The sequence below is a fragment of the Emydura macquarii genome, unplaced genomic scaffold, assembly GCF_026122565.2.
Source record: "Emydura macquarii macquarii isolate MOO-44397 ecotype Brisbane River unplaced genomic scaffold, CSIRO-AGI_Emac_v2 contig_3295, whole genome shotgun sequence".
Taxonomy (NCBI): Eukaryota; Metazoa; Chordata; order Testudines; family Chelidae; genus Emydura; species Emydura macquarii.
In genome coordinates this window covers 2,240,365-2,257,469 of record NW_027133432.1, presented here as the reverse complement: position 1 = coordinate 2,257,469, position 17,105 = coordinate 2,240,365, and the positions used below count along the sequence as shown (strand labels likewise).

Sequence of the window (17,105 nt, the reverse complement as noted above, 5' to 3'; positions counted from 1 at the left end):
TCTTGAAAGATGTTTGGATAATAGAGTCTGACTGTCCACTCAGTCGATCGAGAATTGGCTGATTAGATCTTTCAGGGCATCTTATAAGAGGTGTAGGGCTCTGAAAGAGAGTTACTGGTGGATGCATCTAATCCAGAATCAAATAGTCTCCTGGCATAGGGGCTATGATTGGGCTCCTCTCAGTTTGTTTTATATAAAACATGTCAGTCATTTTCTGTACTGTCAGTCCCTGAATCATTGGTAGCAATAGAGTGCAGGTTCAGCGAATTGCCCTGAGCTCTAATTTATTTACATGCACTCTAGTTTCCTTATGGGTCCACAGAGCTTGCATTTGATCCTAGGAGGGAGGCATCGGACACTAAGGTATTGGTGTGGAAAATGGTACCCCCACTTTTCACTCTTGATTGAGATCCTCCAACTGAATAAGGGAATCTTGAAGGGGAGTTGCACTGACATGTCTATGTAGTGTCTGCTTGGCAGGTACACAGAGTTCAGCAAGCCTCACATGCAATGAAGGTGAAATCTGGCATGTTGCCTGAGGAAAGTTCCCATTAGAGTGCCTGGTTGCTCCTGCAATTGGTTGATAAGAACATGGCATCAAATCTGTCCCAGGGCAGGTAATCCCTGGTTGTAGTGGAATTTGCCCCTATGAATTTTTTTCTTTGTATAGGTATTAAGGATGATCTATCTATTTTTAGGTCCACCATTAGGAAAAAGGTCAGAGAATTCAATTAATGGATTCCTCTACTTGCTGTGGACAATTTCTTCAAACTAGCCTATCAAAGTTCAGGTAACATTATTATCCTTTGTTTTCTGGTGTGAGCCACGATCACATTACCAAGCATTTGGTAAAAACTCTTGACTGTTGACAGTCTGAAGACCAGGACCCTGTACCAATAATGTCTGTCTACCTGAAATCTTACGTATCTCCAGAATGAATGGAGATGTGGAAATAAGCATCTTGCCGGTTGAAAGATACAAACCAATCCTGTGGATCTAGTGATGCAACTGAATCTGAAGTGGCAGATGAAGTCACTGAGTCCATCAAATCCAGAATAGGATGCAATCCCCCATTTTCTTCAGGATTAGGAAATAAATGGAGTAAAATCCTTCCCTCTGTACTGTAGTGGAAGCAATTCCAGACACTCATGAGAGGGGTCCCTGAATAGGGATGGGGAAGGTGGAGAAGTAGAGATGGTATGGAACTTCAGATAATTCCAGGGAGATTTTTTCAGAATCCAGCTATTTGAGGTTACAAGATTCTCTCCAAAAATAAAGGCAGTCCCCAAATAAGTTGAGGGGCGATAAAGATCCTGTGGACTGTCTGTAAGGCAGCTCTCTACCAATATGTCAGAACAATTACTGCAAGTTGATCCCAGTGTGACAGGTAAATGACCTATTTTATTCTACATAGGTTTTTATACTGTGCTGATCACCCTAGTATCTGAGTGCCTTCCAGTAGTGTATTAAACAATACACTATAACTACACATCTGTCACGTTTGTTCTCTCAGTCTCCGCAGAGAAAGAAGCATGTGCAGTGGAGTGTATTGTTCTGATAATGTTTCTTTAAAAAAAAAACAAAAAAAACCAAACAAACAAACAAAAAAAACTATACCTGCCTGTTGCTATGTGTTTATATTAGAGAACACAAGGTTAAAAAAATGCACTTTGCATTTGAAGCAGAAAGTGGTGAGACATGTGATGGTCCTTTATTCCTGGGGGAGTTCAGAATCTTAGACCGCCACTGAAGAAAGTTGAGTTTCCTTCACAGATGTGCTTTACTCTTATTGTTGAGAGTTCCACTGTGCCAGACAAGCAAAGCAGTCAACCCTGGTCTTTGTATGGGACTTCAGATGGCCTTTTGGGTATCCAGGGCCCAGGCCTTGGATGCGTTGAAGGTAAATCCGAGACCTTGAACTTGATTCAAAATTCTATGGGAAGCCAGTGTGATGTGCTCATGGTAGCCTGTGTTGTGAGAAGACATGATGCAGCACTTTTTATTAGTTGGAGTTTAAATGCTGAAGGTTTCATGCCCAGGTAAATTGTACTGTTGTAGACCAGCCAAGAAGTGATGAAGGCATGAATAACTGAGGCCAGTCTTCGCCTGCAGGGATGGGATGGAGTCTCCTAGCCAAATGGAGATGGTAGGAAGCATCACTTGTTGGGTGTAAGAACTCAGCATGAGCAAGGAATCCAAGAATACTCAGACTACAGACTGAATTGACCAATTATGGATGTGAACTGTCAACCAAAAGCAGACCGCATTATGACTGCCAACTCCTCAAAATACTTTCCTCTGTTCACCAGCGTCATCTATGTTCTCTTCAGGTTCAGATTCAGCAAGGTATTCTTCATCTAAGCACTGGGCCTTCTTGGTTGTAGTGATATGTTCACGTGGTGAAGGATAAGCAGAGCAGTGTGTTATCTGCATATTGCTGGCACCTGAGTTGATGTCATTTGACCAATTCACGTACCAGAAGAATGAAGATGCTGAAAAGAACAGGAGAGAGAACTGATCCTTGTGGAACCACACATGAGGGGTCGAGTGCTACTTTTTCAGTGTCCCCCTCCAGGAAGGACTCAAACCATTTTAGACTCCTCCCATCATTCAGGTAAGAAAGCAGTATCTCATGGTCAACAGTGTCAAACACTGTAGACAGGTCCAGGAGAAAGAGAATTCATGCCTGTCCTTGGTCAGCAGATCATCCATTAGTGCCAATAAAAACAGTTTCAGTTTCTTGTCCTAGCCTAAATCCAAAATGCTGTGTCTAGAATGTTAGCTTTAGTTAAATGAGCTTATAGTTGGCCTTTTGCTAGCTTCTCTATGAGCTTGCTTAGCAATGGGAGGTTTGACGCTGGGCGATAGCTGGCAAGGACTGAAGTATTCAGAGTGGGTTTTTTTAGTATTGGTCTGATGGTTGCTTTTTTGAAGGAGGAAGGAAAGACAACTCCATCTCTGAATGAGGTGTGAGCTATTTTAGTTAAGAGTGGCACCAACTGCTCATGACTCTCTCAAGGATATGGGTTGGATTCGCAAATCTTGGGATGGGACTTCTTTAGGGAGTGTAGAACTTCTTGATGAGTGACTGTCTGAACTCTGGGAATGTAGGTGGGCTGTTTGGTGGGTGCAGGCAGAGCAGATACAGGCTGTTTGAGAAGGCTTCCTAAACATGCGTGATCTTTTCTGCAAATCTGAATGATAGTTCTTTGCAACACTGGATGCATGCTTGGCTATGATGTAGGTTGTAGGCATTCAGGATTGAAAAAGTGACTTACACTCTTGGGGCAGGGTTTGGTAGCCTAAATGGAGGCTCATATGAAGGCTATTTTGGCCTGTAATATAGCCTCAACGTAAGCTTTAAGAATTATGAATGTTTCATCCAGTCAGAATCAGCCTTTGTTTCTACCATTGGTGCTCAAGTTTCTCCCCCTTCTCTTCAGCCTGTGAAGTGTGTCTGAAAACCAATAACATCTATGTGGATCAGTGTGTCAATGTCTGAGACTCGTATAGAATAATAATGATTCATCAGAATCTCAACTTCTCTTCCTGTGGATAGGGTGCTGTTGCCTTTCACCAGGCTTTGGAATTTGAAGTCCATAAGTCTTCATGGTCGAATCAGGATCGTTGGTCTTCCTTACTGCCAGGGTGCTGGAAAGTTTCTGACAATAGCCTTAATCAGGTGACGGTCTGTCCAAGATTGTGGCTGAAATGTAATGTCCTCTATATCTTTATATCCAGGCCAAAGATCTGGTCCAGGATATGTAGAGTCTGAAGATCTTCTTTTCTGGAAGAGGTCTTCCTCCAAGGTTCCAAGGATCTTTGCTTGAAAAAGGAGCTCAGCCATGGTCTGTGTGTGACATTAGATTGACATATTCCCTGTTTCCTTCTAGGAGCTGGTGTGTGTATTCCTAGAAACTGGACTAGGATTCACTATCTGCATTTGTGATCAAGAGTTCAGAGCTTTCAAAGAGGAGATCTTTAATTGTCTGCATCTCCCCAACCATGCAACATTAAAGACCATAGCTAGGATGCTCTCTTTATGGTGACAGAAATTGCTATGCATCCTGTTGTGGTATTGGAGGCATCTAAAGTGGCCTGGAAAGATGTTTGGGCTATCAGCTGCTCTCAGAAAGTTTTTAACTTGCACTCTTCCTTACTCTCTTGAAGAAGCTTATGAGTAAAGTCCGAGACCTTATGCCAGTTCAAGTAATTGTATCTTACTAAATAGGCTGATAATTATCAATTCTTAATTGCAGGCTAACTGTTCAGTAATTAGATACACTTTGGCCCTCTGTGTTTTGATGTAATTTTTGGTTGCTACTTTCTGTTTTTCTCATTGACCACTGTGACCACAAAGTGTACCTAGTGCATTAGGTATTATAGGTACTCTTAGATGGAGGATGGTACCCTATACAGTTTATCTGCCGCCTTAGATGTCAATGCAATTGACGGTCAAGTCTCCCAGATGTCCTCTGCCAGTTCCAACAAGGCTTCTTTAATAGGTTATACCTGGCAACTAGACATGGAGTATAGATAAGACCTTGTGGGAACTCTCGGTCCACCAGACAGAACATTTAATAGAAATTCCTGTGCATGTGGTACAAAGTCCTAAAACTTTTATAATTGGTTGAAAGGGAGTTAAAGAAATCATTGCCTCATCAGGTGATAATGAAGTGGCCACAGACGGCCTGAACTCCCATGGAAGGATGCTATTCTTTTGATATCTCTGCTGGGGTGCTCAGTGTGTTGCAGTGTAGCTTGAGAAACTGTCATGCCTTAAGGTGCTACAGGAGAAGTGATCCTAATTCTGGAGGGGGTGCAGATGGAGGTTGTCCCAGTTGCTTTAAGCCCCAAATATTCCAGTAGGTCTAGGAGTTTATGTCTAAGAGAAAGGACCCAGAGCCAGGTGGATTTCACCAAAGAAAGAGAGTGCCTGTCTTTGTAATCTTTAGATCTTGATGGAGGCTCTCAAATCAGAGTCATAAGGGATTCCTATGAATATGACCTCAAGAGATTATTCTTTATTTTGATTTGAATCAGATGAAGAGAAGGCGCACTCCTCATCCAGAAGAGTTACCCTACTTGGGCATCCTAGGATGCACCCCCAAATGTGGCTCAACCAGTGCTGAAGAGGTAACTTGGAACCACAGCAGCAGTGATAGCTGGCACATTCAGCACCAAGGACAGCAACAGCGACTCTGGTTCAGCTGGTAGCTCCCATTACTGCAAATGATCTCAGTACAAAAGAGATTGCCTTGAGAAGTGGAGAAGGGGGGTAATAGCACCAAATGCTGATGTGACTGGCGCCAAATGAATCATCAGTACTTGAGGCTCTGTACCGCCCAAAGGTAGTACTGAGGGTCCAGTACCCTCAAGGGTCCAGCAGTACCCGATCCAGGCCATGAAGTCCCCTTAGACTGGGAGTAGTAAGGCAATATCAGCCTTTTGACTCAGGTCTGCACAAGGAGATCTATCTTTATGCTTCACAGAGAAGTGCTGATCCTTTCTACCCCAACTAAAGTTTACTTGGGGATCTAAACAGTCCTACCACACTCCACAGCCAGGATGCTCTTGGATGGGGCTCAGAAATTAGCTGTTGATCCAAAGCTTACTAGAACATTTCTGGACCTAGGGTGAGTTTTTCAGGGGAGGGAGGAGGTAGGGAGGGGCAGGGAGGTTTCCTTGCTTATCCAGATGCAAAACAGGCTACAGATCAGTCTAAAAGGAAGTTTGAAGTGAGCCTCTTTCAACTTCTAGGTCCTTTTTGAAAAGGACTACAGATGGAAAAATGATCAAGTCTATGTCCTTTCCCTGGGACAAAATAAACATCTTGTGTGGCCATCAGTAAGCAGCAAGGGGGAGGAGGGGCAGGTTTTAAAGCTAGGAGACTTAGGTTCAGTTATGAGTAATTCCCAGTACCAGGGGAAAATATTTTCCCTTGAATAAGAAAAATAACTATACCTAATATTCCACACTGCATATAACCCTAATCCTCACATACATATTTGCAAGTATCTACAAGGAAAACAGTTTACACAAGTCCACTGAGGCCTGGACACTGCCAGGGTTCCATCTCAAAGCCACTAAGTAATAAGGAAATGAGGGGCAGCTGGCCCCGTTCTAGCCTTTATGCCTTCGGACTGGGCAGAAGGACACTCGGGGCTTATGCACGGCCCCAATGGATGATGCTGGCCAGAAGATAGGGCACATGCATACCAAGAGTGGATTACGTATGAACAAGCACTTCAACAAATGCTTTTTGGAAAACCCAGTCCACTCCCTTGTACCATCCTTTTTCTCTGCTCAGCCAGTCTGCTTAACAGTTGCTTTTTCTTGGGATACTAAAGGGCTTAACAGAAGTTAGGCAGACTGCCATACTGAACAGCTTCCTTCTGTCTTTTGGTCTCCCTTTTTACAATTGAGGTAAAATACAACTGACAGAATGTCCAGTCGCTCAAGTTTATTTGTTTTTTAAAAGGCTGGAAGGCCCAAACTCCCAATTTTCTTGGGGACACTACAGACAATATGGTTAACGACAGACCTCAGTAAGGTCCTTCCTCACACTAAAATACCATTTCAAATGGGATTTAGTCGTTATATAAACAATTGAGAGCTATGCACACCGTGCCCTGATAAGTAAACATTCTTACTTGATTTGCTCTTTCCAGAATGTTGATCAGCTCAGATGCAATCCTCCAGTCATTCCTAGTGACAAGTGTTACAGCCTCTCCTGTGCGTCTAAGAGAAAAATACATGCTTACTCCTCAAGAGAAGAGAAAAAACTAGATTGTTGAACACTTCCTATCAGTATATACTTGACAGCAACAGAACTGACTTCAGATGATACTCCTGTACCTACAGCAAAAAAAGACAAGAGTATCTGATGCCAACCCATTTTGAAGGTGACTAGGTGTCCGTTTAGAAACGGTATGTAGAACGTCAGCTAACCAGAGCAAAGGCAGAAGCAGCTAAGCTAGTGCAAGGAGAGGAGAAAGCCAGGAGCTCAGAGTTTTGAGATTTCAGAAATAACTTTGCCATTTGTAAATTAAGTTCTCTAACAGAATTTGTGGAGAAGACTAGACTTCTCAATGGTATGGCCTTTACTATGTAAACTGATTTATTGCTGCCCTATTAACATCTTTAGGCCTGCTATTTAAATGTGTTTTCTACAAGAATGAATTAACCATTCATTTCTGAATATGGTATATCTATACCTATAAAGGACCACTTCGAAAAAGATTAACATTTAGTACAACACTAAACACACTAATTTTCTAGAAGACCTCAGATTAAACATTGAACATGTTAAGCCAAATTCAGAAAAGCACAAATCTGACCCATAATAAGGTGGGTGCAAAAGCAAATTGCAAAAGCAGCCTACGTGTTTGTATTCTGTCTAGCCTGTAATGGTCTCTTCCTCTTTCCAAATCAATTATTTCAGCCAGAAGCAGGAATAATCTATCGGGGAAAACAAGGTGCATAGTGATAATCGCAGGGTTGAAACATAGTGATAAACCCATAAACAGAGGTACTACAACCCTTCCTCCATGCTGTTCCTGTCAGAGATATGACTTGATATTCTTATGAAGTACCCTCTCTACTGGCATTGGAAGAAGCCAAAGAAGAGAGCAGACAACTTCCCTGAGCAATTTACAGTAGCTCCAAGGCACTACAGAGATTGATGCCTTCCAGTGCTGCTGGTCACCGGTTTTCAGAATTTGGCCCACTGTCTGCATGTCTTTCCTGTATGGCTTTCCTCCCACAGAATGGATTTTTTGTGCACAAGCTCCCAAGCACGTATTTTATCATCATAATGCCTGGGCTAGGAAGAGACTGGATATCTTTCTCCTTTACCTCTAGATCCTAGAAAATGTTTTCTAGCTTCCTAGTCGCTCCTCTGCAACAACTGCAAAGGCTTGGTACAGTTTTTTAAAAACATCTGCAGCTATGCATATGATTTGACAAGCTGCTGTTGTGCAGTGAAAAAGCCCAATCATCCTCACCACCAAAAACATATACACATTTAAAGAGCTCAGTCCAAAATCTCATCCACATTAGGCACAAATGAATTGTCAGACATTTTACATTCTTATGTCTTGTCATAACAATTTGAAAGATGACCATACCCTTAATGAGGTTACAAACAATAGTGCTGCATTAAATAGTCCATAAACACTCTTACTACTAGCCACTTATACATTTCATCTGTAGATCTCATAGCACTCTACATAACCAGATAAGATCATCCTCATTTTACAAATGGGAAAGTGAAGGCACAGAGGTTAAGTGACTTGCCCTAGGTTAAAAACTAACTAAATGGCAGAACTGCAACCAAAAATCTGGTCCCATAATTCCTAGTCTATGTTTCATCCCACTTGACCATGCTGCAGATACGATGACCACTTTCAAAATTTACTTCCTATTACTGATGGAGAACGTCATTTTTGACATTTGTAGTATGAAAATCAATATGAGAGTCAGTACAGCCAGTTTCCATTCTGCTTAATATGACTTAAAAAGTATAACATTTACTTAGTAAAGTGTTTTTTTCCTGACATTGAAGTACTGTAACCACATACATCAATAGTTTAAAAGCAGTGCAATTTCCGTACACACACACACACACACACACACACACACACACACGTATTCCATATTTATTTATTTTGTAGGAACAAATCTGTATGATATATTAAAACCAACTCTCCAAAATAAAAGCCAAGAAACATACTAACAAAATCATTAGGACAACACCTATCAACAGAGCTCCAAACCATCAGAGGTTCAGTACAGTCTTCTCAGACAACCCACACCTGAGAATTCGGTCTCATTTTGCCTTAGTAAAGCAGTTTCATTAGCAGCTGCTGTTCCTTTCTGGTAAATCAGCAGATCCCAAACTACGAGTCGCAACCCCAAGTGGAGTAACTCCATCAGCAGATGGGGTTGTAGCAATCCTGACTATGCAAGGTTGCCATTTTGCAAAATGGCACCCTCCGCACAGCATGACCCCACACATGCCACATGTGCAAGTTCATGCTGCATAGGAGGATGTTATTCAGCTCCACAAAATGGCATCCTCCATGCAGTGTGACCCCACACACTCCACACAGGTCCAGTTGGCCCGACCTTGCACGTACAGTGTGCATGAGGTCACACTGCATGGAGGATACCATTAAATGGCATCCTCCATGCTATCTGGGGTCATGGGTGTCTCGACAGGTTATGGATCCCCCAGAGTCAATAATCAGTCAGTTGGATAATACAACAAAATTTTATTAAGGAATATGGGGTACACGCTGTAATACTGAATACGTAGCTTAAATGATTATCATATAAAGCAGGCAGAGAAACGGGCAAAGCAGTTACTTTTTATATCTCACCACTAGGAACAGAGAAGGAGTCGTAGCATATCGTTCGGTACGGGCCGGCTTTCACGATTCGCGCTCAGAGTACGGGAACGGGAGAAGCGGGGCGGTCCAGGTGATCAGGCTGGCGAACGCTTTCTCAATTTGGGCATGGGGCGTACCCCTTTTTATACTAGAGAATGCGTCGCATTGTTTGGTTTGCTCTGGATTGGGGGAGGGATATACATTAGTACGTGCCAGATTATGATGAGGCCTGTGGCCTTGGGTGAAGCTGTTATGGCACTGGATACATAGCCCGTTATCTGTGGGCAACAAAGACACTGGGGTGCGTAGGTGGTTTTCTTATAACAGCATAACAACGAAATGCTGTAAACAACAGATGCAGCCTAATAAGGTCAGGTCACGGTTTTACTGTTGGCACCGAGCGGGCGGGGGGCGAGGGGTGGGCATATGCTGGGAATTCTGCTGCAACAATGGGAAGCAACACATGTGAAAGGGGGTCATGCAGGGAAAATGTTTGGGAACTGCTGAATTCACTCTTATATAATAGAATCATTTGTTCATCTTCTAGACTTTTAAACTTTCTTTTGGCTCCCTGGATTTGACTTCTTGAACTGTTGTCCCAAACTGACTACCATAATGAGGGTCACCACCCCACAGAGATTATGATTTCTTTAGGATGAACAATATTGTATAAATGTAATTTTACAATATTCTGTGCTTTTATTATTATTTGATTAAAGTAGAATGGGAACAGGTTTAAAACCCCATTGTACTGCCAGTGACGGTCATGACACTGGAGCATAAGGACTACAACTACCAGCAAGACGTTCAGAAATACCAATAATGTTTTCAAATTCCATTTCTCAGTTTACTATGGAGACAAATACTTACTCTGTGATCGCTCACTTGCAGTCAGAACAATGGACACATCTTAATTTTAAACATACTGCAAAACCATGCTTATATCTTTAATGGAGAGAGTTTCCCTATGAACTTAAGTTATTACATTGTATACAGGAATTGATTAAATGGCACTTGTTTTGCTGGTATTATGGGCACACTTGTTATGGCTCAAGGCTAAGAAGAAATAAAAAAGATTGCATCTAGTTTCTGACAAACACCATGTATCACCAAACACTGATGGAAGACTATATAGAAAGTGTGCTTTTCCATCATCTTATTTGTTTTGTTAAATTTCAAGAGCTTATCTGGCATTCAAACCTCTCTTTGAAGCCAACAAGCCGTATGACTGTAGTAAGATGAAACTCTTGAAATTCAAAGTGTATTTGTTGATGGAATTCATAGGAAATTGACTGATTGAGAATTCTGTACAGTAGTTTATAATGGAAAATAGACTTAGGACAAGAATATGTTGATCTAGAATATCTGCACGTAAGGTCTTAAAAAACATGACTCTCAGGTGTAAACTAGTTTTCATTTTTTGTTCATAACCCAAGTAATTACCAATCTCACACCAGAACCCCGTTGTGCCTTTTGCTAATTGCTAATGTGTATCTTGGTATACACATCATGCCCTGGAACCATAATTTACTGTTGATCTCATGTTGCATCAGCAGTAAGATTTACATTATCTGTTGCTCTAATGTTTTAGAAACCATATATTAGAAATGTACGCTAAATACAAATGTAAGTATCCCAAGTAGTAGTCATTACAGTCATTTTAAAATGATGAAAAAGCATTCGGTTTATATTTAGAAAAACCACTTACCCTGCTCGTCCAGTACGTCCTACTCTATGAACATACTCTTCAATGTTCCGAGGGAAATCAAAATTGAAAACATGAGTAATATCTTGTACATCAAGCCCACGGGATGCTAAATCTGTAGCTATCAGTATTCTCACTCTGCCTGCAATAAGCATGTATGGAAAATAAGACATTGATCTTTTATCTTGCTAATGTACAATATACAATCCACTTTCAATGCTTATATGGCTCCCATTATACTAATATCAGAGCATCACACAATCAAATATATTTAGCCTCTCAGCACCATGTGAGCATCATTTCATAGATGGGGAGCTGAGGCACAGAAAGACTTGGCCAAAATCATACAAGAAATCTGTAGTGGATTAGGAAATTGAACCCAGATTTCCCAAGTCTCAAGTTAGTATCCCAACCGCTGGAATAGCCTTCATCTCAATGCCATTCTACAAGCAGGACATAACCATGGACCGGGTGAGTTTTACTACACAAAAACCACCACCCAATGACACTTACATTTCATACTCATAGCCTTTATTCTAACAAAATACTGACTTTTTTAAAGCTTCCAAAATATAAAAGAGAAGGCAGCAATACTTTACGCTGTCATCTCATTTTCACCCCTGGGAATCTGAAGTTTTTAAACTTATAAAGAAACAACTTATCTCCTCTTGCTTAATCAGGTTTTTCCATCGCTAGTATTTGATACATTAATACAATTAAAAAAATATTCTGAGTCTTACTCCCACACATTTAACATTGAAGTTATTTTAACTTTTCACTGCTAAGTGTGATAAAAACCATTATGCTGCTAGTGTGGATATTAAGTTTTATATAATACAGACAAACTGCTAGGCTCAGCAGAGTTGTATTCAACGGCAAAACTTGCCTTTCTTAAAGTCATCCAAAGCTTGTTCTCGATCACACTGTTCTCTGTTGCCATGAAGAGACTGAACTGGAATTCCCTGGAGACTAAAGTCACTTGATAAGTCATCAGCTCTAAAATTAGATAGAGGTACTTTTAAATACTTTAAAAATGTATGTGGAATGACCCACTAGCATATAAGCACTCCCGTCTTCACATCTATCGTAGATAAAACCCTGCTCTAATTAAGAAGATACTTATTGTGACAGTACTGGAAGTGAGCATCCATAAGCATATATTAGGTAAACTCTTTTGAATGTCAGTGTCAGAATGCTCATTCAGGTCAGAGTTGTTGCTGGAGTTTTGGGGAGCAGCTCAGGAAATAAAATTAGAGTATGACTGTAGGTACTCACATGGTCCCTATCACAGCAGCATTTGAAAGCCTCCTGTGTATTTATAGATTTAGCCTTACAATACCCTTAAAAGATGGAAAGAAAATGATATCTACTTTATAGGGGCAGAACTGAAAGACCGATTTAGGGACTCTTTCAAGGAAGGCTGATGCAGAACCAGAACAGAATTCTAATCCAATGACTTAACCACAAGACTATTCTTCCTTGTGATCACTTTTAGAGAATGTGTGAAAAGAAAAAACTATCAATAAAATCTATTTTGCACCTTTAGCGGCTCAAGAGCATACTAAAAAACAAGCAGAATCAATTTCAAGATTTCTCCCACTATTGGCATGCATTCAGGCCATTTAATGCAGCTGTTCTCAGACTTTTTTTTTGCTGGCACCCCCCCTCTGAAAATATTTCAGGCTGTGACGACCCCTCCCAAAAGTGATGACCCCCTATGCCATGCCACCCTTACCAGCATGCATGAGGAATGACAGCTCATGACCCCTCCATAATAACCTCGGAACCCCCTGAAGGGTCATGAGCCCCAGATTGACAACCCCTGATTTAATGGGTTGCTCAAGTCATGGAAACTCAAGTTAGCCTGTGGAAGCAGGTTACTGGGTCCCGCAACAGCTTTGTCTGGGGAGGATGAGGAAGTGGCTTGTGCTGGAGGACAAGCTCTTTCCTCTGCCTGCACTATGTCCACCTGCGTCATCTCTTGGACGTTGGTAATGGGGTCAGTGCCGAGCAGTAAGGACCAGTAGGTTTCTTTGAAACCACCGAGTAGGAAAAATGGGAGGGAGACCCCGGCACCAGGGGAAACCCCCAGGGGTTCCAGTGCAGCCACTGCACTGGCCAGTGACCCAGCTGACTAGGTGCCAGCAGGGGGACCAGTACTGAAGTTTGGTGATGCATAAGTTGGGTACCAATGCTGGGCATTAGGTGGCATGTAAGATTCCCCTTCGGACGCCGAAGAGGAGTCTTTTCTTTGAGATCATGGCAGAGCAGTACCCACTTCTGCCTCCAAGTGGTGCTGGGGCTCTGGGGACTGGCAATTAGTATGCCAAGATCATGGAAGGCTTGCCCTAAGAGGGTACCAGTACCCCTTGACAGAGAAAGAAGGTCCTTTGCTACTTGGAAAGCCTCCAGGGTTGATGGAATGGTTGTACAGGGGCATTTTAGCAATAAGATGGATGTCCAAGCCACTGCCAATTATTGGGATGGACTATCAATTATTCTTCTTGCTGCTTTTAGCCATTTTTAGACCTTTCCAGTAACTTAGCATAACTAGGCAAACTGGGGAGGAGGGTGAGAAGGAAGACAGTGAACACGTGATGTGAGCCTGGCTCTATGCGTTCTCTCTTTCTGTGAATATGCTGGGGCAGATGTCTGTGAAAAACAGGAAGTCTGGACAGATTTTAGAACTGCAGCTATGGAGAAATTATTGCTAGCCTTATAGCTTAAGACGGTTCGCTTAGCGACGTCACTAAAAAAAATTGTTAACTCCTGCTTTTGCCCAGTGATTGATTTATTTGGTCAGCTATGTAACATTATTTTGATTGACATGTCTTTAACTTTTGGGGTGTAAGAGGGAGGTAGGGAGTCTGAGCCAGGTGGATTACTTCATGGACAAATTTGGAAGGATCTCCAGGCACAGATGGAAGGACTGGCCATCTGGAAATCTGTGACTGATTCACCCAATGACTGCCCATAGACTGCCTCAGATTAGTGGGGGTAACTATTAAGTTTTGGGGTATTCTAATCATCTATTGTATTTGTATGTGCTTAAAACTAATAAGTGGAGACTTTGGTAAAATCTTCTAATGGGAATTGGTGGAGATCATTAAGTAAAGCTTTAAAGTTAAAGCACTTGGTTTGGATTTATCTGTGCTAGCCATATAGCAGGCAGAAGTACTGCGTTTCCTTTGGTTTATTTCCTGACACCGACTTGCAGAGACTAAAGTTACTGGGTCGAGGAATCCTGGGTAACACAATCAGATTGCTGGCACCCTGGTGGGCTCTCGGATGTCAATGGAGGGTCCTGCACCAGACTCAATGGTGCCATCACTGGCCTGGGCAAGGACGAATGGCCCCGCACGGGTCTCACTGTGCTGCCCTCTCCCCACTTGTCTCTTCTGCACCAGTGAGTTCCCTCTCTCAATGCACTGCTTCTTATTCTTCTTCCTTGGCACTGGAGATGGTGAACAGTGCTGGAAAGAGCTCAGTGCCGGGGGAGTGAAGTGCTTGGTGCTGAATTGAAGCAGCTCAGCTTTCAGACTGGTCTGAGAACAGCTTCCATGAGGATAGCCTTCAGCCTAATGTGTCTGTCCTTTTTAGTGCAGGGTTGGAAGTCCCAGCAGACCTGCACTTGTCCCTCATGAATTTCCCCAGACACTTTAAGCAGCTGAAGTGCAGGTCACTCATCGACACAGGTTTGCCACAGGAGGCACAAGGCTTGAAGCCCAGGGACCTGGCCATGCTCAGCCCCTGGAGTGAAAGAGTTCCTTGATGAGAGGAACTATTTATACTACTATATACATTAACGCTAATTACAAGACCTATAGACACTAAACTATGATAACCTTGAACGAAGAAGAATTCAAAACCACTGGAGCCTTGCCGTAGCAAGAAGGGTTGTGCCAGCAACTACTACGGGTGGTAAGAAGGAACAGAGCGTGCAGAGCTGGTGGCACCCCTTATATAGTGCATAAGCACATGGCTCCAGAGGGCACTATAGCCGGCCCAACAGATACCACTGAGAGAAAAAAATCTCAGGCAAAGGTGCACGCGGCACGCACACACCTAAAATGGAACAGCCATGAGCAAGCACTTGAAGAACTGAATTTTCCTCCAGATGGCCACCACCACTCCAGATGTTCTGCTCCAGGTTGTGAGCTTCACCCTGCTGAGAGGCTTGCATCATTCTTGGAGACCTAGCCAGCGTGGGTAATTTAGTCCTAAATGAAGGGGGGGAATTTCTACCAGGTCCTGGAAATTTAGTTTGAGAATTCCATGGTGGCCAATGGTGGCACACAAGGCCAAGATGAAAGGATCTAAGTAGTTTGGAACCTGACCAATCTGTGTCTTACAGTCAGTGGAAGAGAGTGTTCTGAAGTCTCCTTTTATGACTCCCACTCAAGATTAAGTCAACTCTGGAAGAAGGGTTCCTATTATCCCCTGAGAAGGAAGAAGTAGAAGAGTAAACTTCTGAGAAGAGAGGCTGATCGCTGAAAAAGTTAGATTGGGATGATGTTCCATGAAATATGGATGCCAGTGATTATGGCAATTTTCATCTTTGGTACCTTTGGTTCCACTGCGGATACAGGTCTTGCAGATGTTATCAGTCTTATGTGAGAAGAGGAGCTTCTGGTTCAGGTGTAATTTAGCCAAGTCTCTATAAGTTGTAAATGTAAAGTTTGCATGTATCAAGAAAAGTGGTACAAAAGACAACAGTACTGCAGGGATAAGCACCAAAGAGGGGCTCATCTCTCATTCTGTTGCAATGTCATCAGTGTGGATGGTACTAATGTAGCTGGTGCCCATACAAAAGGATCTGTAAGCAAGCCCAACTGGTATTTGATTGCCAGTGCCAAAGAACGCGCACTGGGGGGGACAGCTGAACCATAGTGAAGATCAGGCTTTGAAGGGGGTACTATGGCAAAGTCACAAATGAGACTTTTCAGCTTCCTCTTTGACAGTACTGGGAAAGATGATTAAGTGGAAAACTGTTTTCCCATCTCACAAGAGTTTTTGAAAATGTTTCCCATCCAAAATGGAACAAAAAGTCAAAATCTCAAATTTTCATGAACTGATAGTCCAGTAAATAAATACAAATTCAAATCAGGTCAATCAAAATGTTTCATTTAAATAATTTCAAAACATATCATTTGACATTAAGTTTAAAGTTTTTAGTATAGAAAATCTTAAAGCCCATTTTAAATTAAACACAATGCAGAGACATTCCAATGCATATTAGTAATTTTACGATACTAGAGAACTTGTGTAAAAGGTAATGGTCATATACAGTGCTAGGGAAATATAGTAAGTAAATATTAACACTACATTGTGGTTAAAAGTAATTAAGAGTGTCATGGTTTGTAATTATTATCTAAGAATACCAGAGTAATTTCTAAATAATGAGCAAGATATGGTAGGAAACTAGACAAATATAACATTAGATAAACAATTACATACGTAAGTTTCTTTCCCACAAAAATGATGACTTTATCTTTAGGCTTCATAGTATCGATGAAGTAGCGTGTGAAAGCTCTCTTTTCTTCTTCTGGGATAATAACAACTTTCTGCTCTATTGTATTTACTGCCTGTGAAACATGAAAAAATGATGTTAAGTAAAAACAAAATTTGAATAATTTTATTTCACTCCAGTTAATTCATTCTCACATCTTAATATCTCCAGCCACAGACTTCACTTCATAATTTGATATATTTGACAGTCAGTAAATGACACCAGGAGATAATCTTACATAGTCTATTTTCCTGTGAAGTGATCATGTCAAACACTAGAAAGATAAGTCTGCTACTCTTCGCTGAGCAGAACTTGGAAGAAAAAAGTAAATTGTAAGCTTCAGAAGGCAGGCAGGATGGAGAACCCTGCTAATGTTTTGTTAGTGGCAGGCAGTCTGAAGTTTGTTTTAGATCTACATCCGTACTGTTCCAACATTCTTTGGACTAATAATTGTCTCAGCTGATGAATCTTGGGAAAAAGAAAAGGGATGGCTTATATG

The 17,105-nt window shown here is 41.8% G+C and overlaps 1 protein-coding gene across 1 annotated transcript in view; it reads right to left on the bottom strand.

The window, feature by feature from the left end:
* Positions 1–17,105, bottom strand: part of DDX43 (DEAD-box helicase 43) — a 61,924-nt gene that overhangs the window by 9,079 nt on the left and 35,740 nt on the right. The window contains exons 12-15 of the mRNA XM_067532619.1: positions 16,555–16,682; positions 11,980–12,093; positions 11,101–11,235; positions 6,654–6,741 (exon numbers count right to left, since the gene is read on the bottom strand). Of these exons, the coding sequence (XP_067388720.1) occupies positions 6,654–6,741; positions 11,101–11,235; positions 11,980–12,093; positions 16,555–16,682 (465 nt within the window). The remainder of the gene's footprint in view (positions 1–6,653; positions 6,742–11,100; positions 11,236–11,979; positions 12,094–16,554; positions 16,683–17,105) is intronic.